Below are 27,416 nucleotides of genomic sequence, written 5' to 3' on the forward strand. Positions count from 1 at the left end.
TTTGCAAAAGGTTTTCAGACCTGAGAAGGTGTTCAGCATGAAGGCAGCCATTGACAAGATTCTCACGTTATCTGAGGGAGATGGCATAAAGGAGCTTGAAAATCACCTCGCGTCTCTGCCTGAGGACCAGGTTTGTCATTTAATAGATCATGTGTTAAAATGATAAAGTTTCATGGCTGGTTTCTCGATTCCTTCTTTTTGAATAGAAGATCTTGTTGGATGTATGTTTGCTCGCTTTCTGAAGACTTTGTTGTTTTGTTGTTTTTTTTGTTGAAATATTTGTTCTTTTGTAAAGATATGTGCCAAAATATCTTTCATTAATAATTTGATGAATTTATTTACTAGAAACTCTCTGCTTTTGCAGCTGACTGCGCTGATCACGAATGCTGCCTTGAAAGGAAAGGATTCAGCATCGTTGATCAAAGCCATATTCAGAGGTAATTTGGGCACCAGAACATACAAAACAAAAAAAGACAGAAGTGCAAGTGAATTTAGTGCCCTAGCTTTGCTTTTACCCAGTGATCCTAAATGCTGATGTGTGCTTCTCTCTCTGTGTGTGTTTCTCTTTAAAGGCTCCCCAGTCAGTAGCTCAGATGGAGCCAGTCGCAGGCTGTGTGTGTATAAGCACTGTATTCCTCTGTGCGAATCTGGAGACCTGCAGACAGAGGTGGCTTCAGACATTATTGGGCTGCTAATGTTGGAGGTGAGAATTGACTATTTGATCCTCTGAAGATGTCATGCGGTATCTGGCACCAAGACCTTTGTTGTGAGTTGTGAGTTGGGGCCTCCATATATCACATCATTGACAATTAGGTACCCTGTCACTGGTTCACCGGTTAGACCAATTTTGGCAGGTATTGACCACTGCATACCAGAAAATCCCCAAGACCTGCCTGGAAATGCTCTGACCCAGTTGTACCCATCAGAATCTGGCCCTTGTCACAGTGGCTTAAATTGTTCCTGCTTTTAAACTATTAAGAAGTAAATGATCACTTGTTGCCTAATATATCCCACCCCTTTACCGATTGCACTGTAAGTGAAGATAATCAGTTTTTATTATTATTATTTCTTTGATCAGTCTATATCTAAAGGTAGTATGTATGTATATATATATATATATATAGTCTTTGCTATACTTTGAAGTTTAAGATGGAAATGTTCAGTGGATGTTCTTCTAAGAAGGTTAAGAAGGACTTATTCCTTACTTACTCATTCCTCCTGTCTCACCTTTTCTGTGTCAGACACATACTCTGCCTGGCCCTACTCTGGCAGCATTAGCATCTCTCTTTGTGGATGCTATTAAAGTAGGTGAGATGGGTAATGGCAAATCCCTGGAGCTCTTCCCTACCATCCTTACTGCCCTGGCAGCGACAGAGGCCATAGCCTATGGCAAAGGTGAGGGTTCTCTCTCTAGCTCTATCGCTCCATACTTTCTAGGTTCTGTAAATCCACACAGTCCATTATGTTATGCTCAGTTTCTCTCTTCTGTTTCTTTCTTTAGGTGAGTTAAGTGGAGATGAATACAAGAAACAGCTGATCAATAGTCTTTGCGCAAGCAGGTAATAATTTGAAAATGTTGTGTTTCAGTGCTACATATGGTATATATGTATATGTTTCAAATGTACTGTAGTGAGCGTTTTACACCCTTATTCAGTATCCTATTACTGCAATCCAGTGAAAGAAATACTGTGATGCAACTGCCATCTGTGACTGAGTATTCATTGCAGTACTTAAATGCCAGCTGATGTCGAGTGATCAAAATTCTGTGTGAAGACAACATTGAATGGCAATGCCATGGTCGCTGACATTGTTCAGTAATTACAATCCACTGCCTTCCCAACATCACAAAGCAGTGTTATGTTGATGAAAAACCCTATGTCCAAATGTTTGTGGACACTTCTACTTCTACTTCAAGTCATGGTGTTCACTGGAAAACGCAAAGTCTGTCTAACCTTGGTGCTTGAGTTCAGACCAATGTTGATTTTTGTGATGCATTTGTGACTTTGATTTCCAACCAAAATTCAATATCTGTACAGCACTGGGTTTTGATGTCAACTCGATTTTCAAAAATTCTATGTCAAAATCCATACATCTGATGTCAAATTGACTTCTGGTTACTGCTGGGATTGTTCTCCTTTGGACACACTCTGTTGAAAATATATCCACTTCCAGGAGGATGGTGTTGTGCTTTGGAAAAACAAATGAAGAGGAATTTGATTACATTTATTTCTGTTTCACAAAATTAATTACACCTAGACCTACACCTAGATCTTCAGCATAGTAGAAACAGAATGACCCCAAATAACACAATTTAAGGGATAACTGGGGACTGATACATTTTAATAAGCTTTCTATAATCAAACTTTAATTTTCTGGTGTGCTTTTCTTGCAGGTGGGACCCCCAGTGCGTGATCCATCTTACCACCATGTTCAGGTTGGAAGAGCATCAACAATCACTCTCAATAGATTTACAGCATTTGCCATTTTACAAGCACACCTGCCATAATCGTTGTGCTTTAACCTTTTTAACGGAGATCATTTATTTAAGTATTCCTCTCTCTCAGAGACGTGCCCTTGTCTCCAGAGGAGCTGCAGTTTTTGATTGAGAAAGTCTTGAGGATGTTCCTTAAGCTAGACTTGCAAGAGATCCCTCCTCTGATCTACCAGCTGCTGCTGCTGTGTGCTAAGGTCTGCTCAAGTCATCTGTCCTCCTGTCTGGTTTATGCAATACTGTCATTTTAATCTCTGAAAACTGTGCAGTGTATATGTATGTAAAAACTTGTTATTTAGTTGAAACAATCTTTGTGCTGAAAAGTGAGAGTTTATATTCATAAATGATTACTTCTTTGCAGTTTTGATTGTTTGTTGACCATTTAATTATTATACTAACACAGTGTATCTGTAGTGTTCTGTTCCTGGTGTAGCCCTGCACTACACAGTTTAATGTTTTTTTCTCCTGAACTTATCCAGTTCAGTTCATGAGGGATTTAAAAAGAGCGTTATCATTAAATATATAAAGATCATCAAATGTGTTTTGTTATGTTGAATATCAGTATTTTACAATTTGTGCCATATGTTACAGTCTTTCTAAAATGAGTTTCAGCATTAAGGAATCTGTCTCTTTTGAACAGGGGTGTAAAAAGCTTGTGTTGGAGGGAATTATTGAGTATTTTAGAGAGCAGGACCTGCGTCAGAAAAAGGAGCAGAAAGAAGGGGAGTAAGTATGACGTCTTCATTCCTTTTTTTTTTCTTAATTATCCATAAGATAAAAAAGGGTAATGTATTATTGGTACTGTCATCAGGTGTATGGATGTGGAGGTACAGACCATTCCACAGGACCAGCTGAGACACGTGGAAGGAACCGCTATCTTGCATGTTGTATTTGCTATCCGCCTTGACCATGAGCTTGGCAGAGAGTTCCTAAAAAGCCTGAAGGTGATTTTTCTCCCCCTTCTCTCACACTCAGCCTAGAAACTAGCTTTTCTGTTTTTCCAGTATATGGATAGTTCTTGAAATACTTGGAAATGGATCACTACCCACAACATTCAAACAACAAAGTTTAACATTCATCATTAAAACTGGTCACTGTTTGAATATTGAATGTGTCTCTTAAATATTGAATACTGTCTCTTGTCTGAGATTTTTTTTTTTTGTCTTTATAGGTTTCCCAGGGTCAGCCGCTTTGTCCTTTTAGCATTGCCCTGCTGCTGTCTGTGGCTCGTGTCCAGCGATACGAGGAGCAAGTATGATCTTTTGCTCCCTTAGCTTACTCTACACCAATCTCATCAGATTGTGGTTCTTTTTTCTCATTTATCATATATTGTCCTGTAGCATTGTGTATATATGCCATTTGGAGGTGTCCACCATGTATTTCTAATGGGTTCCGTCAGTGAAGCTTTGAAACACCTGGATGGTGCCATATCTGCCAAGCTGACTGAACTGCTTTTGGACTTTGCAGTACCTGTTTTACCAGCATTTCCAGCTCCGCTACAGCTTTGAATGTCTCATAACTTTTGACTGCAAACCACAGAGATGTACGCTTTGTACATCACTACAGCACTTGATCAACCTCATTATTCAGAAACTCCACCACAAACATCTGACTTTAGAGCTTGGAATGCTTAAAGAAAAAAGTGAATTAGACATGTTAAGCAGTCTTTAGGGAGATTGTGTTAAGATGATGGGTGGGTGCAGTGCCACATGGCCCCATTATTACATTCAGCTACAGATGGCATACATTAATATGTTTTTTTTTTTTTTTTTTTTTTTTTTTTGTATAGACATCAGGCTGGAAGAAAAAAAGAAATGCTAGATCAGTCCTGCATATCCAGTCCTGTTAGAAACCAATCATTTTCCTCAAGTGGGGTAGTTATTTATTTATAGCTTACTAGTGTTGAAATAGAAAAGTATGTGATTGGTATTATTCAGTATGTCAGTTTTCAGTATCCGTAACGGAATCAAACGGATTTGTATCTATAGGATTTTGATCCAGCTTTATCTTGCGGTCCTTTTCAATGGTTCCTAGGTGTTTGAGTTCTTGAAAGGAGCCATCACTAAGAATTTTAAGGATGAGCAGGTTCTGCATGGCTCCAAGCTTCTACAGGATCTGCTACCACCCTGCCACAATATCTCCCAAATGATTTTGGATACAGTCAAAAACAGGTCAGCACGAGTACAGCTAAAACTTCTAAATTTCATAGTTTCTGGTATTGTGACTATTTTTCCCTCCTAGGGGTCTAGTTCTGAGAAGTGTTTTCATTAACTTAGTTATTAGTAGGGATGTCTTGATCCAGTTTAATGTTTTACTGTAGTTCCATGCTGCGGACTTTTACCTTCTCTGTTACCTTCTGATAGCACGCTTTACTGTTCATCTTTGAACCCAATCTATTGGATCGGATTAGGACATCCCTATTTGCTCCCTATTATTATATATCCCTATTTTAGACTTGTTGAACCTCATGAACTTTACGTTTTTTGAAAGTGTTTATGAAAATGCAAAGAGAATATTTTAAGGTACCAGTAGTTTGATTTTGTTCACTGTTGTTGGTAATATCATTTTTTAAATTTATTTATTTATTTATTTATGTTCAGTGTTTTTGGCTGGGACCATGTCACACAGAGCCTGGTACAGTTAGGTTTCATCCTCATGGACTCCTTTGGACCAAAGGCTGGGCCTTTTGGGAAGACCACTGAGGCCCCTAATACTGCAGCTAAAACACCCTCCCAGCTTGCATGTCGACTTGGGGGACAAGTTCTCCTGGAGAGCTTCAAGGTTAATGATCAAATGTTCTTTTATCAGTATATTCTGATGCTGATGGATCTGTATTGTATTGTACAAGTGTATTTTAAAAGCTGTATTTTTTTTTTTACTCTAGATGCATGAACCAATCAGAGGGGAGATCCTGGAGCAAGTCCTTAATCGATTGGTCACTAAGACGGCTTCACCAGTCACTCATTTCATTGGTACTGATTGTCATCAGTATTGCTATCCAAATATGATGTCTGTTATAGTAAATAGCAATATAGGGTCACTTTACCCTCTTATTTTTTTTATTTCCAAATATTTTACTATTTTTTACAGAGCTTCTTTCTAACATTGTCATGTCCGCTCCAATGATTCTTCTGGAGTCGTCCTCAAAAGTGACTGAGACCTTTGACCAGCTGTCCTTCCTGCCACTTAGCACTGTCCAGGGACTCCTCAAAGCTGTACAGGTGATGATGCCTACTCTTTTTGAATGGTGTATTTGTGATTGTAGTTGGTTGTATCATGGCATTTATCATTTTGTAAGCTAGACCTCAGAACTAGATCTGCCATATTCTTTTATGACCATTACTCACGCCTAGCCTACTGTCTACTGTCTACTGTTTAATGTTCTCAGCCTCTGCTGAAGGTCAGCATGTCCTTAAAGGATGCACTGATTTTGGTGCTGAGAAAAGCCATGTTCTCCAGGTATGGAAAATACACTTTTTTTTTTCCTTTTGTTTATTTTTGGTTGGTATTATCCATGCATTTTAAAGAACCAGTAAACTCTAAATATTATGTTATATTTATAAAAACAATTTTACACACATACCCATGGTAGCATTTTGGTAAAACATGAGGTTTCTCGAACAATAACTGTTTTATGCAAAAAATATATATTTTTGTGGTTCCAACCCTGGCTTGTGTGCCCCCAAGTGGTTAAATTCAGTTCTGCTACATCTGTAACTCCACTACACTTGAGAGAATTTTTCCTCTACTTGCATTGGCTAGCGCTAGACTGTTAAAAAGATGGAACTAAAGTCACTGAAGGGTTCCAGTGGTTTAGGGATGAGTTTTGGACTGGTTCAGGACTGGCTTTTATTGCCAAGAACTACTCATCCACCATTTGTTCCTGACCTCACGGACTCTTTTCTTGCTGTATGCAGTCAAATTCTCACAGTAGTTTTCAAACATTTAGTGTAAAGTCTTTCCACAAAGGTAGAGGCAGTTGCTGCAGCAAGTGATGGACCCATCACCTGTTAATATATTTCATTTTAGAAGAACCATTAAACAAGCTGATGTCCTCAGATCATCTTGTAGGGCTGGTTTCCCTGACAGAATTAAGCATAGTAAGAGTACTTAATTTCTGTCTGTCAAACTGACCCGTAAAATGCCTTTCCACAACCAAATGCTACTGTATGGTATAGTTTAATTGTTTTCATCAGTGCCATTCATTATTATTATTATTATTTCAAACCAAGCATTTGATCTTAATTTGTTCTCCTGCTTCTTCTACTGGTCAATAATGACTAAGTCTTTCCTGAAACATTCATGCTCTCTCTGTAGTCAGCTGGATGGGCGAAAGTCTGCAGTGGCTGGCTTTCTTTTGCTGCTGAAGAACTTTCGAGTCTTGGGGAGTCTAGCTTCCAGTCAGTGCAGCCAGGCACTGACCTCTAGTCAGGTGACAGATAAGTTATAGTGACTTGCATTGCATCTGTAGATCAATCTCATTGTACATACTGTGTGTATACTGTACAAGTGCGTCTCCACTGGTTTAGCATACATTCGTGTAGGTGCATATGTAAGAACATGGGTGTGCACCATCATACAAAAAAAAAAAAGAAATCTAACTAAAATAGTGTGTAATCTAGTAGTTTGACTGGTGGATCAGTGATTGTGATTAAATCTGTATCTCAGGTCCAGGCAGATGTCCACTCACGCTACAACTCCGCAGCTAACGAGGCTTTCTGTTTGGAGATCCTGAGCAGCCTTCGCCGCTGCCTCGGCCAGCAGGCAGATGTCCGGCTCATGCTCTATGAGGTCAGATTCCTTTCTTTCCCTCCAGCACCTACAGAGCATTCTGGCCCTCATGTCTAATTTTGGACAAGTTTTCTCTTCTGTGTGCTTTGACTAGGCTACGATGCTTAGCTACACAGGGACTATTCAGTGTTTTCAGTCATATAACTTTGGTTGCAGGTTACTAGAGTATACTACGGGTTTCTAATACTGGGCAGGAATCTATGAATAGAGAGCAGAGTGTCAGAGTCCCCGGTCCTTATATGAAAACTAGGCTGCAAAATGGCCTATCTTGAACTCATTGTTTCTGTGATGTCACACAAACCAACACATTTCCATATATCTACCTGTATAACAGCCTAGAGCAGTTTTATGACTATTCACTTTGACACTAGAAGTGTTTCCGTCTGGACTGCTGGACTTCTGAACGATTCACAATAGTTGGCAGCCATTCAGAACACTCAATCTTAAAGGCACATTAACCAAAACAGGCCTTTTAATTGTAAGGGATAAAGAGAGGTTGGAAAATGTACACACAAATCAACTACAAGTGTTTTTGCTTCATAAACATGAAAAATACAGCATAAGCAACATACAGAATGTGTTGTATACTAGTTATATACTATTGTACATAGTTTTTCCTGCCTGTTTTCATGGTTTGTAATATTTATAAATCAGTGTATCATTTATTGCATATACATTTACAAAGATTCACAAAAAATGAACATTTCAATTCCCACAGAGTACGATCTGCCTTGCTCTCTTTGGGTGACCCTTCCTTTCCCCAATTACTCAGTGTGAGTCAATGCTGGCATCTGGCAAAAAAAAAATGGCAGGTCCAAGCATCCTGAAAGTGCATTCAGCTATTCAATGATAGCATAGTGTCATAGGGTGACTCCTATCAAGTGGGTGTGAGCTAGAAAAGGGGAAGACGTATGATTCCAAACTTTTGATCATTTGTATTTGTGTTTGTCTGTGTGTGTGTGTGTGTGTGTTTTAAAGGGTTTCCACGATGTTCTTCGACGCAACTCCCAGTTGGCAAGTTCCATCATGCACACTCTTCTGTCACAGGTGGGTGGACATATTGGCATGTATCTGTGGCTCAAAATCTGAATGACCAAGCTTCGGTCCTTTTCTTTGTGGCCACCTACCAGCTTTAATGTATTACCATCATATTCTTTAGCAGGTTTTAAACCGTATGTGTTTCTGCATCTATCCTCCAGCTGAGACGATACTATGAGCCAGAGCAGGACCTCCTGCCCCCTGTCAAGCTGGAGTCGTGTATAAGTGCACAGGGAGACCAAGTCTTCCTCCAGGAGCCTCTGGTACATCACCCTCTGACCTGCTTTAAGACTGTAGATCATACAGTCTCTTTTTTTTTTTTTTTTTCCTTCCTTACGTCTCATTTTTTTATCCCCACTCCTTTAGGCTCACTTATTGTCCTGTACCATCCACTGCCTGCTGTGGCATCAGAGTTTGTGCAAAACTGCTCGAGGTGGGCTCGATGATGAAGATGAGGAAGACGAAGAAGGGTTTCAGGATGAGCTCCATTCAATCTTGGAGAGTGTAACTAGACGCATGATCAAGAGTGAGCTGGAGGACTTCGAACTGGTATGGGTCAGAAAATTGAGGAGATTTGGAGAAGCTCTGCTGAAACAAGCACCAATCGCACTTTAAAGATTAGCACAAGATTAGAGTTTAGCACCGAGATCAGCAGCTCATGCCAGTCTGCTCTTTGTCTTGCAGGATAAGTCTGCTGAGTTCTCTATGACATCAAGTGTTGGCGTGAAGAACAGCATCTATGCTGTGCTGGTGATGGGAGTGTATGAGGTTCTTATAGAATTCAACTTTATCGTAGGAAACTACAGGTAATGTGTGTGTGTATGTGCTTGTGCTTTAAAAATATCCGCTGGCTTTCCAGTGCTGACTGGTAAATGCCTCAGAAGAAGCACCATTGCTCAAAGTTGTCCTTGTGTCTGTGTTTTGAGCAGTAAAAATCGTTTTGGAGAGGTGTTGGAGCTCTTTAATCGTTACCAAAAGCTGGCTGAGATTCTGAGGGAGAAGTCAGGAAAGGGCCGGACTCCCCATAGTAAAACCCCACGCAGTCTCCTCTCCTTAGGATTTGTGTCCACCTTGCTCACAGCTCTCTTCCGGTAAGAGTAAATGTGTGCTTATTTGGCAAAGATACTCTTTGCATTTGAACCTGTAATGGTATAAAAGTGATAGTTAAACAACAAAAACCTCATTTGTATAATTAACCCAAATGTATTCATTTAGCAACATGTTTAGTGTCTTTAGTTTTGCACTGCCAACCTGCAAAATTAGGGCAGTGGTGGCTCAGCGGTTAGAGCGCCGGGATATCGAGAACAGGGTTGTGGGTTCGATATTCCGGGCTCGGCAAGCTGCCACTGTTGGGCCCTTGAGCAAGGCCCTTTACCCTCTCTGCTCCCTGGGCGCTGGAGTTGGCTGCCCACCGCTCTGGGTGTGTGTGTGTGTGTACTCACTGCCCCTAACACGTGTGTGTGTGTGTGTGTGTGTGTGTGTGTGTGAGTGTGTGTTCACTACCAGATGGGTTAAATGCGGAGGACATATTTCGCTGTACAGTGTACACTGTACAGTGACAAATACGTGCACCATTACCCTTTTACCTTACCTATTTTCTGTATCAGACACTACAGGAAATGTTCAGCGTAGTTTAGGCAAGGGGCAGTATCTGTATGGCACGTGCAGGAGGTACGGCAGGACGTGAACGTAAGCTGCTGATAGAATCTTGGTTTTGCATCAGCTGCATGAGAAACATCATTAACATGCACACTGTGAATTGTCTGGAAAATGAATTGCTCTGTCCACACATAGGCTCACTCAAACATTACCCAGACTTTGTACTGAGTAGTTGGAAGGATAAAGTCCTGGTAATGTCCAGAAATGTTCTGATTTAGACATTTGTGCTCACGCATAATGCTCCTCCAGGTAATGTCCGGAAATGTTCTGGGTTACCGCCTGCATGTCTGAAAGGGGCTTAAAGAACAAAACCTAATACCTTGCCCGATGGCTTGCATTTGGGGCAGCAACAAATGCAAAAAGCATACTCTGCTTGTTGGAGCTCCATTATGTATGCCTCTTAAATGGTGACTCTCTGAAAGGTGTCAACATGTGCTCACTGGTTATTCTCCTGTTCAGCGACAGTGCTCAGAGTCATGAGGAGAGTCTGTCAGTGCTTCGCTCCAGTGGAGAGTTCATGCGCTACAGTGTAAATGTGGCCCTGCAGAAGGTCCAGCAGCTGGAGGAGACGGGGCACACGGATGGGCCGGAGGGACAAAGCCCTGACAAGACCTTTCGCCACCTTTGCGACATCACAAGGTCTTTTTCTCCTATTAACTGCTCAAGACCATATTTGACGTACTGTAGTATTCACTATTTATATGCTTAACCAAATTTCACTGATCTGTGGGTACAAAATAATTGTCATGTTACATCTGTTTTTGATGGACAAACAGTGACTGTGGCTTCTAAGAGTCATGTGATCGTCTCATCTTCTTCCTCAGTGTACTGATGTGGCGATACACTAATATTCCATCGTCTGTGGAAGATGCTGGAAAGAAGGAGAAGAGTCAGAGCATATCTCTGCTGTGTCTTGAGGGGTTGCTGCGCATCTTCAGCACTGTGCTACAGCAATACCCCTCCAAAGTGACCAACTTCCTGTGCTCTCTCGGTGGGTAACTTCATTCCCCCAGACTGGTTGGGTGCTCAGGTGTAATTTAAAGAGCTATTAATGCTCTGTTTTCTGTAGCATCAATGCAATGGCAGTGTGTCTTTTTTCTGTTCAGATGTTTCAGGAGAGATGGAGGGTGAAGCTGATAAGGCCAACCTGACTGAAAACACTGCCTTCTATATCCGTCAGTTTCAGGTACAGCTTCTTTATGATGCGGCAGTGTCTTGTGGCACTGGTGTCAAAATTGAATGTCAGTGGTGTTCTACTGATTCAAATTGTATAGCTACTTATATACACTAAGCACTGTATTAGGAACACCTACTTTACATTCACACAATTATCTAATCACCCAATCAAAGTGCTGACCAGTCTTTAAACAACTTCATGGAAAGGATGGTCAATAACCTTCTAATTTGGAAATTAGACACCGAAATACGACAGTGTCACTTCAGAAGAGGAAGAGAAATACTTGCTGGGAACAACACAAACCATAGCTGTATCTAAACAGAGACCCTCTCAAAGACCCTACCTCATATAATATCCCTCAAAAATCAATCTACGAATCTGCCAGGCAATCCTAAATATAGATAAATGACACAATCCATGACCAAGGACTGCAACTTTGACTGGAAGCCTTTGGAAACCCTCCTTTTTAGTCTCTACATAGAAGCCAACAAACCAGCATTGTATAGTAGATGATTGAAACTAGCTCTGCAGTATGCAATAAAACTCGAAACACAATCAACACAACCCTGAACACTGCAGTCATCCTCTATCAGTATTTTCAGCTCTGAGGCTAAACCCAAATCCATACAACCTTTTGGATTATAATATATTATATCATTTTGGATTATAATATTATTATAACATTATAATATCCCACCTCAAAAATCATCAAGCCTGGTTATAATATCTCAGACAGCCAAACAGCACCAATCGCATCTGGCATGTGGATTTCCTCTTTACACTCCGCTGTACACAAACAATGTGGTATATGAATTTATAATACTGTCCCTTTATTAAAATGTATTTACTAACTGTTTGTTCGGATGTACAGCGTGCACTGTTCAGTCAGTTAACTGGAAGCGAAGAGGACTTTAATAGCAAAGAAGCTCAGCTGCTGGTCAGCATCCTCAGTCTACTCTCCCGCCTGCTAGAGCCCTCTTCCCAACAGGTACCATTTGCACACTAGCACTTCCATGGTTCCATGGTTTTGATGTATTTTCTGAATATCTGTATTTATCTGTGTCTTCCATTTTTGTCGACAGTTTGTCCAAATTATTACCTGGACGGTCAAAATTTGCAAAGAAACCGGCTTTGGTGAGCAGTACTTTTTATCTGTAACAGCTAGTCCTGTCTGTTGCCTGTCAAATGTCTACCAGTCTGACGGCCAACATTTACCGGTTTGAGAAGCTTCAATATCTCTTATGTTTTTCTCTCTCTGCCTCTCTCTCTCCCCATCAGAGGACATATCCTTCAGTAAGGGGCTTCTGTCTCTGCTCTTCAGTCTGCATGTTCTCTACAAAAGCCCTGTGTCGGTTCTGTGGGAGCTGTGCCAGGACATCCACAGTGCGCTGGGAGATATAGACCAGGTGCCGTGTCAAACATACATGCATACACAATTGCAGAGCGTGTGCACAGAGGCCCGGTCACTTTAGTGCAAGTTGGCCTCTGATGTTCATCTAAAAGAAACATCAAAAGATAAACTCGAGCTCTCTTCCTCTTTCTCAGGACGTGGAGGTGGAGAAACAGTCTCACTTCGCTATTGTGAACACCAAGACAGCGGCGTCCACCACTGTGAGTTCTCTAATCCCCTTTCTGACAGTACAAGGTATGAACAATCAGGGGGAATCGGGTCTTTCCAGCAGCGTTCTTGCCACCCGGACACCTTAAGTTGTAAGCCAAAGGATTTGCGTGGTGATGTGGGAATTTTAGTGGAGTATTGCCATGGTAACTGTAGTCTTATCGTGTCTCTCCCACGTCCCCGTCCCCTCTTGCTGCCACACGTAGAGAGAGTGACTCACATACAATTTTTTTTTTTTCCTCAATTTCAAAAACTTTACCTCTCAATGTTCTGTTTGGCTTAAAAGTGACTGAAAATAAGCAAGTTTGTCATTGACAGTTGTAGGGCACACATTGAAACACTTACTGCTTAATTAACACACTACAGGCCGTTTCAGCTCCCTCAGGAGCAGTGACCTTTGTGTACAGTCACTGCCCAATATCGTAGGCTTGTAAGAAAATACTGATTATATTGAAGTACTGCGATATTACGACAGTATCAGGTTTTTAATGAATAGTTTACATGTAAAGATTGGTGGCAGACGGGATGACTTTGTGTTGTTTTAAATCCTTGACTTCTAGATAGCAGTGCTGATCTTCAGATCCCACGGTTCTGATTGAATAAAAAGTCCACTTTATTTACTCAATATATACTTTATATGTATGACATTTTTTTATGACCATTTTATAATAATAATAATAATAAAAACACTATCTTTCTGCTTACAGAATCACAGTATACTGAATTGTAACCCCTGTATCAGGATGCGTATCGTATCGCCAGGTTCTTGCCAATACACTGCCCTACTGAACACCAGATTCTAACAGCTGTTCTGTCATCATCTCTCTCTAGCTCCTAGTCTTGTCCCAGGTGGGCAGGGTGTTGGATGAGGTGGACTGGTTAATTGCCAAGAAGAAGGGCCAGTCATCATCTGAGATGACCACAGGTGCTGTTCTAACACCTTTTGTCTGTCTTTTGTTCTCCTCTAACTTTCGGTGTAGCAATTACATTTGATGACATTACATTTTTGTGTGTGTGTGTTCACACGTGTGCGTCTGTCAGGAGGTGCCACACAGTCTGCTGGTCAGCAGGACCCTGTGGAGAAAGCGGTGACTCTCCAGTTGGGGACTTTGCTGACTGCTCTGAACGAGCTGGTGCAGACGGCCCTGCCTGCTGGAGCCTGCATAGACACTCTGCTTCGGGAACTCAGTCGAACCTACGGCATCCTTACCACACTTATCAAATATGTGAGCGACAAACATTGCAATGCACACACATAATGGATGTTTTTTTAGAGTAAGGGGTGTTTAAGGACCAGGGGTGAAAACCACTGGTTTGAAAGATTCTCAAGTTGTCTTTCAAACATGTGAGTGCAATGCATGTGCAGCTCTGCTCAGTTGATCATAAACAGTTGTAGCAAATGCAAAATCAACTGGTTATACATCTATTTAATGACATTTTCCATTATTGGTATAGACCCCATAACTTCTGTATCTCCAATGTCATGCAAAAACCTTCCCCGCACTTGCAATTTTGGAGATATGAGAATTTTTAGCATGACCATGACAATATGCCACATCAGTGGTGAAACAAACATATAAGGCATACGTGAGGAAAGAATCTCTCTAACAGTTTCTCATGCCCTTCTGCAGTATATACAGGTGTGTGCAACTCACCCTGGCCATCTGCCTGCTCGTCTGGAGAAACTGGTATGATGATCATCTTTTAAGGGCTAATTTTGATGATAATGGACAAAATGTAACCGTTCACCTGCATAAGCATTCAACTAATTCCAGTGTCGGCACTGTAGTTTAAGCAAAGTCCTTCCTAAAATTAATGGATGGTGTGTTTGTGTCCAGGTGAAGCTGTCAGGCTCTCACCTCACTCCTCAATGCTACTGTTTCATCACGTATGTGCAGGTACGGTCCTTCATTTGCCTCCTCTGGGCTCGTGCTGCTGTGCTGCTGTGCATGCTGGCTTTAATTCTCCCTCACTGGCTGTCCTATTAATATTTTGTGCTCCTTACAGAGTGGAGAGGGTACCGTAGGAGCACATAAGAAGAAAAAGAAAGAAGAGGAAGCTGTCATGGCTGCCTCTGTAAGGACTACGACTCTTCAGTGATCCTGAATGTTCATTCTGTATGTTCATTCTTCTCAAATCTTATCTAGTCGGGTTTTTGTAACTTTTAAATCTCCAGGCTAAAGTTCTTCGTCAGACCAAAGCCATCCCCAACCTGGTCTATAATATCGAACAATATGAGAAGTTTCTAATTCTTCTCTCCAAGAAATCAAAGGTATGGCGAACAGCATATCGACGATGGATACAAACACCAGTGAAAAAGTGTTGACATGTTTAAGTACTGTGGAATTCTGACTGTCCTCCAGGTGAATCTGATGCAGTACATGAAGCTGAGCACTTCTAGAGACTTCCGGATCAATACAGCAACTCTAGAGGCCGCACTGCAAGAGCAGCAGCAGCAGGAGAGTCAGCAGGTCAGCAGGTTTCTCGCTCTGCTCTGCATTTCTAGAATATTTTGGAGTGAATATTGGAGACACTAATGACCTTAACAAATGATGAGGAATGGATAAAGGAATGGATAAAATTATTAGGACACCTGCTAATTCATAGTTTCTTCTAAAATCAGAAGTATTAAAGGGTTTGTCCTGCTTTTTTGGAGTAACTGTCTCTACTGTCCAGTGAAGGCTTTCAACTAGATGGGAAGCATTGCTGTGAGGGTTTGATTGCATTCAGCAACAAGAGAGTTAGTCATCATAAGAGTATCATCCTACCCCATCCCCAACTCATACCAAAAGTATTGGCTGGGGGACCTTCATGTCAGCTTAATGCTGGGGGGGTTTATACCGCTCTAGGCTATGCCATGCAATAAGGCATGGTACCAGTAGGTGTATGTTTCTGTTCCAAAGTGTCCTATTGTATTGGCAATACTTCTTTACAGGGACTAAACAAGATGTGAGTGTGCATATCTGTGTCAGCAATGGATGTAACCTTAAGTAGCTGAATGCACTGATTAAAAGGAGTGTCCACAAACATTTGGACATGGTGTATGTTAGCTTTATTTAACAAAATATGTGTACATGACCATTATCCATATCAACTCTGCAACTAACAATAGATCCTTACAAAGGATAATAATTTTAGTTTCCAGTGAAGTCAGTGAAGGTGCCATTCATTAGTTTATCATCAGACCATCGTTTTCCTCTTTCTGGTACCAATAAATCTGAAACGTTGAAATGCAGCTTTGGTTTGTCCTCATGATGACACTTCTTGTTTTCTCAGACTGAAACCTCCCAGGTTTCTGAGGAGAGCCAGGCCCCCAAGAAGAAGAGAAGAAAGCAGTAAAATGTTGGCGTTTCTCTTCAGATCCTTCGTTGTGTGTCCAACTGTCGTTTTTTTTTACGTGTTCAGTATCGGCTGATTCTCCTGCTTTAGCTCTCTGATATCAGAAAGCTATCTTCCTTTGGCCAAAGAACCTTTGGTAATCTTAATTATCTGACTGATATCCAGTGCTTCACCTGTTAAGAAATGTATACATGTACACAATTCTGTTAATTATTTAGTTTAGTCTGCATGCAGAAAATTATATTTATTTATACATTGTTGCACTCTTTACATTTAACAGACCAATTGTAGAATGAATTTGAAACATTTCTAAGTTCACAACACTGTTATGTTTCATTTACATATTTCCAATAAATACACCTCTTTCTTCATTTTTCATACAAAACATTTAGTTTTACAACTTAGTTTAGTTTAAACATAGAGAGAAATCGATCAGATACAGCACATTTATCTAAGTTTTTATCTCATGATGGGATATTATATGTTCCTGCTTACCTTGTGGTAGTCCATACCGGCGCTCAAGCCCAGTAGGGTTCGATGGAGTGACACAGTCCATGGTGACCTCCTTCCTTAAGCACTGGTCAATGTCTACTGCACTGAAGAAAGCCACAGACTGAGGGAGATCCTTCATCCCCAACTTAAAAGCAAACATGCATCTGTGGACACATGAGAAGCATGTGAGCATGGTCATGTGAGAGCAAAATCTGAAAGAACTAACAGCAACATGCTCCAGTAGACATTTTATGAACATAAAGGGTTCAACTCTCTAAAGATAAATGTGCTACGAACCGGGTAAGCAGGTTGGTGATCTGCAGAGCGAGTGCTGCTCGATAGCGGTCTTCACTCTTTATCAAGTAGCGAACCTCATCATGAATGCTGATACAAAAGCGGCCGTCAATGTCAAACTCCTCCAGAAGCCACCTCATGGCCACCAGCATCAAGTGTAGGTAGTCTACTGCAGAACTCTGAACAACCCAGTTCACCCTGCTGGTGATGAACTGAAAAGACACATTTTTAAATACTTCTAACATAAATGCATCTAATTTGGGTTTAAATCTGAAAACTTCTGAACAAATCTAATGTAAAGATATATCTTTAGGCATTTATTAGATTTTATATATAATTCAATATATACAAACATTTTTGTGAAATTAAGAAAAGAAAACTTTTTAAAAAGTTAAGAATCAGCTATATAATCTAATTTGTTCATTAAAGACTGGTAAAAAAGAAAAATCTTCAGTGAAATGATATCACCTCTTCTCTAACAGCAGCAGGCTCTAGGGCTCTGGAAATCCTGCAGCCCAGCACGGGGGTGGCAGGCTGCTTTGAATTAGCAATGCTCTCCAGCATGTTGAACATCTCAGACTCTGTGCCTCCAGACCACACTCTGCGGCCTGCCACGTTCCACCTCTTATTCCGATGGCTACAGGAACAAGGCGGTGCAGTTTTGTAATACACACTACAAAAGTAGCTGTTACTACTCAACTACTGTTTTGTTGCAATTCCAAACTGGCACATAACTACATTACTACCATCACCTTCCAAAACAATTTCATTGAAATGACTCCCTGCTCTGAAATGCTAGAAAAGGAGCAATTAGATGAAAGATCCTATTTATTCATAAACAAACAGTCATAGGAGTGGGTGATTATGGTACAAAAAAATTAAACAATTATTTTTGATTTATTTATTTATGGATATTTAATGGCTATTTATTGCAACACACATACAAAGTCACAGTGCATCAGTAGCAGCCGATTATTAATAACTGCTATTCAATACTTTCCCATACAGAGTACAGTGATTTTTATTTAAAATGTGCTGCACATTTTGCTAAATATTTTGTGTAAAAGTCCAGTTTAAGAACATTAATTATAGATGGACAGTGTTCTTTAGCACTGATGATATGCTCAAAATATTGTGTATCAAGATATGATGAAAATATATGGTCAATGATCTCACCTGTTACCAGCCAGATTAGAAATTCTGTGTAATTCTTCTCTGGAGACAGTCCCATCTTCATCCCTCTTCACATCCACTCCCAGTTCCTTAACCAACCATTCCCCCTCCTCAGACAGATGATACCTGTTCACAATCATTACGTACATTTATTCACTAAAAAGTTAACTTTACTGGTTACACCTAGCCTAGGAATCCCAGTTGCTTCAGATGTCATACCTGCGCACCCCCTTGGTGAGTGTATACATTTGCTTGGCTTTACTGGAAGCCTCTGGCAGACTCAGTCTGTGGTTAAACTGCATGAGTAGGCGCTCAGCAAAGGGCTGGCCTGCCCCGTAGATACGGCCATAGTTAAAGACTTTGGCATGTTCGCGGCTGATGCCCACAGCGCTGGCAGTGCGGCTATGCAGGTCCGTGCCCTGACTCTTCTCCCCCTGCAGGGTCATCCATCCGAATGCAGTGCAGCCTGACAGAGACAAGCTAGCAGTTAAACCTTTATTTGATCAAACTGTACACAATATGTGCATACCAAAATGGGATCCAATGAGAAGCGAGGTCTGACTACACCTTTGAAGAAAATGCTGATCTGTTGAAAATCTTATTTCTACAAATAATGTTTTAACATATTGACAAGTTGCTGATTAAAGCACTTGGCCATTGAAAAGAGTCTCTGGCTGCAATAGGGCTTGAGAAGCAAATCGATATGGCACATAAACTCACCATGCATGCCAGCAAAGTTAGACTCTCCCAGCACAGAAGCAATCCACAGCTCCTGAGAGTCCACATCCGCCCCCACCAGGTGATAACCAGGAGGCACCTGCACCATAGCCTTCAGCTCACTGCCCACACGATCCCGCTACAAACACAAACATGTAAGCCAGGGTCACCCAAAGCATGGCCTGTAAGGATGTCTGATTTGGCCTAACTGAAAATTACTATAACCCCATGTCATCACCCAATGAGAGAACATTCAACTCAATTTTTTTTTTCCCCTGAACTTACCGACCTTCTTTATTTGTATATTGTACAGTGTTTTGTCCTGTTGGCCTTCAGCCCACCATGAAGATTGGACTGTGGGCTTCTAACACAAATGTTTGGGCACCTCTGATTTCAGCATTTTGTTTCTGTTATTCCTATAACAGACTATAAAGCAGGATTCTTTAATTCCAGTCCTAAAGGGCCAGTTTCTTGAACAATTTTGCGATTTTCCTGCTCAAACACACCTGATTGAACACACAGGTTAATTGTTGGGTTTATGGGTTTTTTAACAAGGGAAATCACCAAACTGTGCTGGACACTGGCCGTCCAGGACTGGAATTAAAGAACACTGCTATGAAGTAAGAGCTGTGAGAGAGTAAGAGAGTACTGACAACACACTTCCGATCTAGACCCCAGACTGCCCTTATTCTGTTGATTATAACAGTTAAACGCACTAATTAGAGTAATTAGTATCGCAAAGCATAAGTAGGTGTGGTTTTGTTATAATTGGGAGTGTTAAAAAGAGAACTACAGCACTAGGAGACAAGGCCCTTACCCGTGCATTACTGGCAGTCAGCCATGTTGGCTCCACAGCTCTGCGGGTGACTGTCCCAGCAGTAATAACTTGCGGCAAGATGGCGCCATACTGCCCCTCTTCATCATAGTCATCACATCTGGTGTAAGGTAGAAGAAACAAAGGCGTTTAAAGTAAAGTGACCACGTTGTTATTAGTAAAGAGTGCAAAGTAACACTGGCATACCTGCTAACATTGCGAGGAAGTTCCCCCTTGCGAAGCCAGACAACCATCTGAGAACTACACAGACGGCCAAAAACAAGTTATTTCAAAAGGATCAATGTCAAGACTGCTCAATACTGCCAAAGTCAATACCACGGGGCGTTTCACAAGATCATTACTGGAAAAACACTCAGGCAAGGGTACCTGATGCGTTTCTGGGCGTTTCTCCAAAATGAGATCATTTTGTTGATCTCTAGAGCCCGTGTTGCGTTAGTTCCTCCTCGCCCTGCCTGAAGGGTTCCATCCTCCATTTTAGACAGGAAATCTTTAGAAAAGGGGCTGCCCACGTTATTCTCATTCCCATCCTGAGAGACAGAAACACTGTTACAGGAACACTCAGCAGGTATTCATGTAGGGGACTGTTAATTCACCTATACTCACTAAGAACTTCATTATGAACCGCTGCGTACCTCCTTATTCATGCAATTATAAAATCAAATTTATTTTTCATAGCGTTTTTTACAAACTGCCATTGTCACAAAGCAGCTAAAAAGCAGATACAGATACAGGCCAGCAGCTTCAGGTAATGACCACCATCCACCAGAATGGGGAACAAAGGTGATTTCAGAAAAACAGTCTGGATCTATCCAGTATTAGTATAAGCTATAGTTTATATACACTAGATGAGTACACATATACTACAAAAATAATTGCTCTGAAAGTGTTACAATATTTGTGGTTTAAAGGGAGACGCTATAATGCACCTTATGAGGCAGCTTAAAGAACCAGCAGCCAGGGATGTTGACATCATTGTGTGGTCCGTTACCATGGTGATAGGGACACTCACTTCCACTTGCTCTCACTTCCTGTAGTAACAGTAGTATATGGCAGATTTTCGTATCATGTTTTTTTCTCTTCCTATAGTTTGTGCAATAGGTTTAAACATTTGGCTGAAGTAAATAAAGGCTGACCTGGGCCTTTTTTAATCTCCCTGTTCTGGGCACAGCCTCTTCATCAGACACAGTTTCCAGCAAGCTCAACTCCTCCACCTAGAGGACATCCCACAAACATGCACTCACATACATGTGTATGACTCCCATCGCAGCCCATCTGATATTGTACTACATGAGAAATCAAGAATGTAAATCATTGTATTGTTCAGCTTCAATGTTACAATATCCAAAGTAGAAGAACAGCAGAACATAAGGCATGTGGTGAAACACTGCAGTAACCATGCTTAATCACTTGCATTAGCAACACTCTTGTGTAAAAGGTTCAAAAAAGTGTTCTTACTGTTTGCCAGACACTGCTGTCAGTCAGCATGAGGTCATTTGATGATGGGCTGTCGAAACATTCTGGCTGTTTTTTATTCTTCTCCTCACAATACTCTCTGTAGATAGCTTCTATTGCCCTAAAGACACCAAAACTAAGTCACAAAACACTTGCACTCGCAGTAAACTAATCAAACAAGACCAAAGATTTAAATAGCTCAACACAGCTAATATATTTTGGGCCTATTCACTAACATTCTTGGGTTTGTGTGCTGCAACCGCCTTTTTCCCACCATAGATCTTCTATGGGATTTAAGTCAGGCAACTGTGAGGACCACTGAAATCTTCCAGGTCTTCTTTTGAGTCTTAGTGGACTTTGGATCATTGTCCTCCGGACATACCGCTAATCCAGGCATTTCCAAAAAGGTCCAAGTTTTGTTTCAGGTTTTGAAAAGGTTTAGCAACTCATTAAAAAGGCAATGTCATTTCATATCTGGGTATAATTTGGGGGGAAGAAATCAAAAGAAATTGCAAAACTTGTATATGCGATGCCATTTTGATAAGCAAAAATTTAATTAGACACAATCTGAATCAGTGTTTGCAAAAGTGTGCCTGTCCTTAAACACAGAGTAGGACTCTGTAAGGTACCTTCAGGTAACTACTTTTCAGATTCAGAAATGAACTTGTAGTAATCAAGATAAAAAAAAACAAAACATGGACTTCAAAATGCATCACTGCAGTGGCTGCCTTTATCAGTGCCACTATGGTTTACCTGTGGGGGCACACAGGTCCCTCATTATCCTCTGTGGCGTCTAGGTTGTCTTTGCGGCCTGGAACCAGGTAACCCCAACCATGCTCTTCTGTGTAGTGCAGGGGAAAGCCGTCCCAGGTCAGGCCCATCAGCTTGGGTGTGACCCTCATCTGCAGGCTAATGAGACTGGCTCCAGGAGACCATTCCTCATTCTCTTTCTCAGACATCCTTGCACACAGCTTTCGATACCAGCTAAGAAACAGGAAAAAAAGGAAAGCAAATTCCTTTACTCTGTGAATGCACATTACACATTTTATTAATAATAAAAGGAAGCAGGTTGGTTAGATCCTGTATGGTTGACTAAGCTTTCTCTCTGAAGCCCTTTTACACGGCAGTACTCACCCCGGGTGGCCTGGCATGTGCTGTCTCCTTTTGGGAAGGCTGTTCACTGTCCCTTTTAGCCGCTCCACAAGCTCTCTGCAGGGGTCAGGCCTCCCCTGCTGCTCTTCCTCTGGGGGTCCTGGATCTGCAGTTATTTAACATTTAGCTCTATGCAGAGTGAGGTATAGTAAATGCTAAGGAAGTGACACTTTAGCAATTTTATCTCCAGAAATTAAACACTCAATAACAAATGAGAATAAAGGAAAATGAACCAGATTTAAGTGTTTATTCGGGTCTTTTGTACATGTTTTTACCTTCATCCCAATCTTTCCCTGAGCTTTCAGAATTCAAAGCTGCTGCTGCTGCTGCTTTCTCAGCCTCCATCTTGGCTTTCTTTGATTTGCTTACAGGTGTTTTCTTCTGCTTGAACTCCTGAACATCCCAATCTAAATCCCACAGCCAAGGGTCCTCTTTGTACCTTATCATAAAATAGAGTTGCACCTGTCATATTTTGATCTAATTGGAGACGAGATTTATAGTACTATGCAATAGTGTGGGCATCCCTGGTGAAATGGCACATTCTGTAAATGTTCTAATTGTTAACACATTATTAATGGGTTGAAGTACAAATGAAAACACCTGTTCACCTGTCATCTTGCAGTAACTGGCAGGCATCATCTGCCAGAATCATCAGCGATTTCTTCATCTCTCTCTGAAGCTCTTCATATGTGTCCTGGGCATCTTCCAAATACCGCCCCCAGTTTTCATTGACAGGCAAGTAAGAGACACCCATCTCCAGCATCCCTGCAAACGTCACTGGATGAGGACACCTACAGAAGGGCAGAGCAAGGGTTCCCAATCATACAAATGTAACAACAAGCTTATTTGCTGATTAAGGTGCATCAGAGTAGAGGGTATGTCTCCAGGACCGATTATGGGAAACACTGGGATGGAGAATGGCCACAGTACCCTATATGTGGGAATATCATACCGCTCCATGAAGAGAGACAGCTGTTGGGTGAACACCTCATGAGTGGCTAGAACATCTGTAGCACAATACTGCATCAGCTCCTGGAAAATAAATAAAGAGAGTTACAGCAATAATGCGCTATAAAAATAACTTAATACTGAACATGTGGGTGCATATATGTGGGTGTAGGAATTGTGGGACTTGCCTGAAAATTGTTCCTGACATCATTCATGTTGCCCTTTACAAAAATATCCCGGGGCTCTTTCTTCAGGGGGTCCCCACCAACATAGAGAGCATGGACATCAACCAAGTTATTAATACTGCTGATGTAAACCCAGTCCCAACAACCAATCTATCAACAAAACAACAAACAGAGCATGGTTAATTAAATGTAAAGATTCACATATAACATTTATATTACAGTCTTGAACACGGTCATATTCTCTACAAACCCAGCAGCCTAAAACAGAGGAAGGTGATTTTGTAGCATTGTAATGACAAATGCAGTTATTATAAGTTCCAAAGTTATTCTGTTATAACTGTTGTAAATCTGACATGTTAACATCACTGAGCATACATTTACTGATATTAGCAAAACAGGCATCAGCTATAAGTATACAGACCGCTGGGCCCTGAGGGCGTCGCCCAAGCTTCTTCATGTGCTCTTTGACATTGTGTAGGCCTTTTCTCTTTCCATGCCTAGTAGCCATCCAAAGGGAACGCTGAAAACCTGTCAGTCCTGAGATAGCCATGTGGAGGCTCATTGTGTCAAGGAAACGCATCTTTGAGCCCTGCTCAGGAGCAACACATAAATGCATATGTGTGTTTGAGTTATCTGTAAGGATTTTTTCTAATTACATTTTCAACTGCTAATGAAAAATAGGTCTTGTTATGATCACAATTTAAGGCTGCATCATTAAAATGAACCCAAATGTATACAACAACAAGTTTAACACTGTATATTTCAACCTCAAATGCTTACTTTCAAAAGGTACTGCTCTTTAATGTGTGCTCGGTCAAAGCTGACGTTGTGTCCCACCACTAGCTTTTTTTTCCACTGTCCATCTGGAGGCCGACCGGAGTTTTGCGGAGTCTCCAGTGGGATGAGGTCTGCCAGTGTAAGCTGACTGGACCAGGTGTACCTTTCTTCAATCAGCCTCTTACTGCACCATGAGTACCTGTGGTATCCCAAAAAAAGAGGAAATGCACTCATAACATCTGGCTTTGTAATTCCTATTTGCTGTAAAAGTAAATTAGTGAGACTGTATATCCATGTTTGTCCATTTAGACAGTTTCATACAATGATGCCAAAGAGAGCAGCAGAGACTGTGTCTTACCAGGCAGTTGGAGAAACAGCCACTGCCAGTGTAGGACAGCGGCCCTCAGCCATGCAGACCTCCACGTCAAAAACCAGAGCATTCTCCTCAGGGAAATCCACCTTCTTGCACTGTCCATTTAACCCATACCGGGTCCAGCCCACCTCCCAAGCCCATTCTGTGGGCATTGGAGGGAGCTGTGCTTTCTGGAGCTGACTAGCTGCTTTTAGGTAGGGCAGGCATTGTTTCTGGGCCAGAATGCGAAAGTGGTCATCAATGTTGTGACCATACATCTGTGGCAATTTCAGCTCCACATCAGGCAATAGCACAGCCTCCTTCCCCCAAAGATTATGCCTCTCTAAATGCTTAATGCTTCGTTCTATGTCCACGTCTGTGTACTCCTGCGCTGAGCTGCCGAAGATCTGCTCTTGCAGGTTCCTGGAGAGCATCTGGATGTTGAGGGGGTTCAAACGGGTCTCCCTGGATTTCTGCTGGAGCTTGGCTTCTGCTGCAGCTGTGCACCATCGCCTCCACAGAGCAGCTGAGGAGCATCGCCATGGCTGATGGGACAAAAATCGGAGCATCTTCCCTGAGCACACCTCAGTCAGCACCTTGTTTTTAGCAGATCCTATAAAAAAAAAAAAGGTATTGTATAACTAAAGGGTCATGGTCAAAATGATTTGATGTGGAATATAAACATTAGAAATGTACACAATTTACTCATCAGGCAATTCCACCAACCCATGAAACATAAGCTGAGAAAGTCAGACATGATATATTCATTGTCATAATGTCATGAGAACCAATATTTACATAGCCACCTATAGCCATTTAGACCTAACAGGTCATGAGGGGTGTTTCAGCCTGGTCTGCGGAGTTAGGTGCAATAGGCATTAGCCAGTCAGAGCACAGGTCATTTACCTAGGTTGGTCTTAGTTATCCTGTTTAATACTACAGAATAAAGCACAGCATATTGGAAATGATCTTGTAAAATTGATTTCCAAAAATTCCAACTTATATACAACCACTCAAACGTAAATTAGAAATAGAAAATAGAAATCAATAAAAGACAAAAACATAAGTAGGTAAATAGGAAATAAATAGGAAATAAATTAGTATATGGCCAAGTATATATAATATATAAGTATATATAATATATAAGTATATAAGTAGAAACGTTTAAATGGCTATATATGATATATAGCTAGCTTAACTTACCTCAGCCCTACAGCACCCAAATCCCATCACTTCTTTTACTTTTACTTTAATTTTGATCACCTCCAAAGTACTCAGACAGTGACCATGACCGTGAAGAAAGGCTGTGGAGGTATGTGAAGACTTACCAATACCTCACAAACTGATAAATGGTCCATAGCTTTAGGAGTTTGAGGGAAACCACTGCAGTCAGTCCACATCTTCTAATGCTCTCATCTACAGTAGTCAGCTACTCACCATGCAGAGGAGCTTTAGCCGCCGCTGATGTCTCTACTCACCTCTATGTGTAATGGCTCATGTTGGGGAGGGTTGTGTGTTTCCGACTAATAAATTCGCGCTAAGAAAACATTTCAGTCATGGGTCTGTTTGAGAGTGGCTAAAGAAAATGACACTCGTGCTTGCAGAAAGAGGGCTGATCCAAGAACGGTGTTTACCGAGCTCCCAAAACAAGACCACCACCATGACCTCTCAAAACCATGCTCCGTTTTCTCCACAGCGACACTGCCTGGCTGAGGGTGGAGGGGACAGCTTGATAAACCATAAATCACTAGCTAACGTTATCTAGCGACATGTCTGCTCACTTACTTCGCTAAAGTCAACTAAGTTAATGTTAACCCACACACACAGGTACAGTCTTCACAATGAAGGTTAGCACTAGCTAGCTGCTATCTTAAAGTGAACACGTTTAAAGCAGAGCTTTTATAAAACGACGTTTCTGGACATTTAACGTTATTGCAATAGAAAAATAAATATACAGGCTTTGTTAGCTAAATATTCTATGTTCAAAAACAGTGGTAAATCCTGTGTGTTACTAGCTAGTTATATTAATAGCGTTTGGTAGTCGTCAAGCGGCGGTTCAAGAGGATGGATACTATCAGTCAAATACGACGTATTTTCCCGCCCTTTCCAGAGGCCTCGTGGCCTAATGGATAAGGCGTCTGACTTCGGATCAGAAGATTGCAGGTTCGAGTCCTGCCGGGGTCGATCTTTTTTTTTCCTCTCTTATATGAAAACACATAAACGAGAAAGGCAAATTAGCCCCCAAAAAGCACAGTAGCCACCAAAACGTCCAAAACTAAATTAGCTACATGCGTGGTTCTTTTACACTTTGCTTTCGACTGTTAATCTGTTAATATGTGCTGGAATAAATGCCATCAGCCAGTGAGATGCATTTCACACTGTATTCTCTGTATCTGCACATACAGCTTTCAGTGTATTTTTAAAGAAAACATATTTACTGATCACTAATAGTTATGAATAAATGTCAGAAATCCTATTTAGTAATGAAGACTGAAATACTTTCGGTCTGGGAGTAAAATAAGACCTATCGCTCACCTTAAAGGGAACATGGATGTAAACTGTAACCTAATCATTGTTATTCAATTTACACACATTTAACATAAAACATAACAATGTTGGTCAGTCGACCATGTTCCATGTCCAAAATTTACGTTTTATACCACTACTGCTAATAATAATAATAATAATAATAATAATAATTATTATTATTATTATTATTATTATTATTATTATTATTATTATACATATTTAAATGTGTTTTCCCGTGCAGGAGAGAACAGTGGGAGTTAAGATGGACGTGTTTTTCAGGCTTTTTGGGAATGGTAGTATCGTATTCTCACCACCAGGAGGCAGTGAAGCCTTATTGATGAGGTGAAGCTGCAGAGTCTTTCAGTTCTCTGGTTTCTGGCGTGTTGAGAGGCTTAAA

At 41.1% G+C, this 27,416-nt stretch overlaps 2 protein-coding genes and 1 non-coding gene across 4 annotated transcripts; 2 read left to right on the plus strand and 1 right to left on the minus strand.

The window, feature by feature from the left end:
• On the plus strand, positions 1-16,172 carry fanci (FA complementation group I). The gene is made up of 37 exons (XM_072669676.1): positions 1-130; positions 365-437; positions 573-703; positions 1,242-1,395; positions 1,502-1,559; positions 2,393-2,434; positions 2,565-2,688; positions 3,132-3,217; positions 3,303-3,435; positions 3,663-3,743; positions 4,526-4,662; positions 5,092-5,272; positions 5,376-5,463; positions 5,582-5,712; positions 5,880-5,950; positions 6,809-6,923; positions 7,160-7,282; positions 8,261-8,329; positions 8,482-8,583; positions 8,687-8,869; positions 9,005-9,126; positions 9,250-9,411; positions 10,439-10,618; positions 10,804-10,970; positions 11,086-11,165; positions 12,028-12,144; positions 12,239-12,290; positions 12,435-12,562; positions 12,702-12,767; positions 13,606-13,699; positions 13,816-14,000; positions 14,406-14,462; positions 14,613-14,672; positions 14,782-14,850; positions 14,951-15,046; positions 15,138-15,245; positions 16,051-16,172. Exons 1-37 carry the CDS (start codon positions 38-40, stop codon positions 16,111-16,113), a joined length of 3,981 nt encoding a protein of 1,326 aa, XP_072525777.1. The 5' UTR covers positions 1-37; the 3' UTR covers positions 16,114-16,172.
• On the minus strand, positions 15,804-26,149 carry polg (polymerase (DNA directed), gamma). Of its 2 annotated transcripts, XM_072669652.1 has the most exons (23): positions 25,969-26,149; positions 24,497-25,103; positions 24,142-24,337; positions 23,783-23,950; positions 23,365-23,511; positions 23,181-23,260; positions 22,837-23,019; positions 22,504-22,667; positions 22,211-22,334; positions 21,830-22,060; positions 21,080-21,197; positions 20,758-20,835; positions 20,551-20,652; positions 19,991-20,151; positions 19,811-19,864; positions 19,607-19,724; positions 18,793-18,928; positions 18,292-18,538; positions 18,076-18,198; positions 17,368-17,536; positions 16,903-17,111; positions 16,609-16,769; positions 15,804-16,286 (listed from the first exon to the last, which is right to left on the minus strand). In XM_072669652.1, exons 2-23 carry the CDS (start codon positions 25,057-25,059, stop codon positions 16,222-16,224), a joined length of 3,597 nt encoding a protein of 1,198 aa, XP_072525753.1. In that variant the 5' UTR covers positions 25,060-25,103; positions 25,969-26,149; the 3' UTR covers positions 15,804-16,221. The 2 variants fall into 2 exon arrangements, with proteins under 2 accessions (XP_072525753.1, XP_072525760.1); XM_072669659.1 differs by having other exon boundaries at positions 24,497-26,149.
• A 452-nt stretch (positions 26,150-26,601) lies between these two features.
• Positions 26,602-26,674, plus strand: trnar-ucg (transfer RNA arginine (anticodon UCG)). Its single transcript has one exon. It is a non-coding gene; the product is annotated as a tRNA-Arg (tRNA).
• Positions 26,675-27,416: the final 742 nt, after the last annotated feature.

Source organism: Salminus brasiliensis, chromosome 2, assembly GCF_030463535.1.
Source record: "Salminus brasiliensis chromosome 2, fSalBra1.hap2, whole genome shotgun sequence".
Lineage (NCBI taxonomy): Eukaryota > Metazoa > Chordata > Actinopteri > Characiformes > Bryconidae > Salminus > Salminus brasiliensis.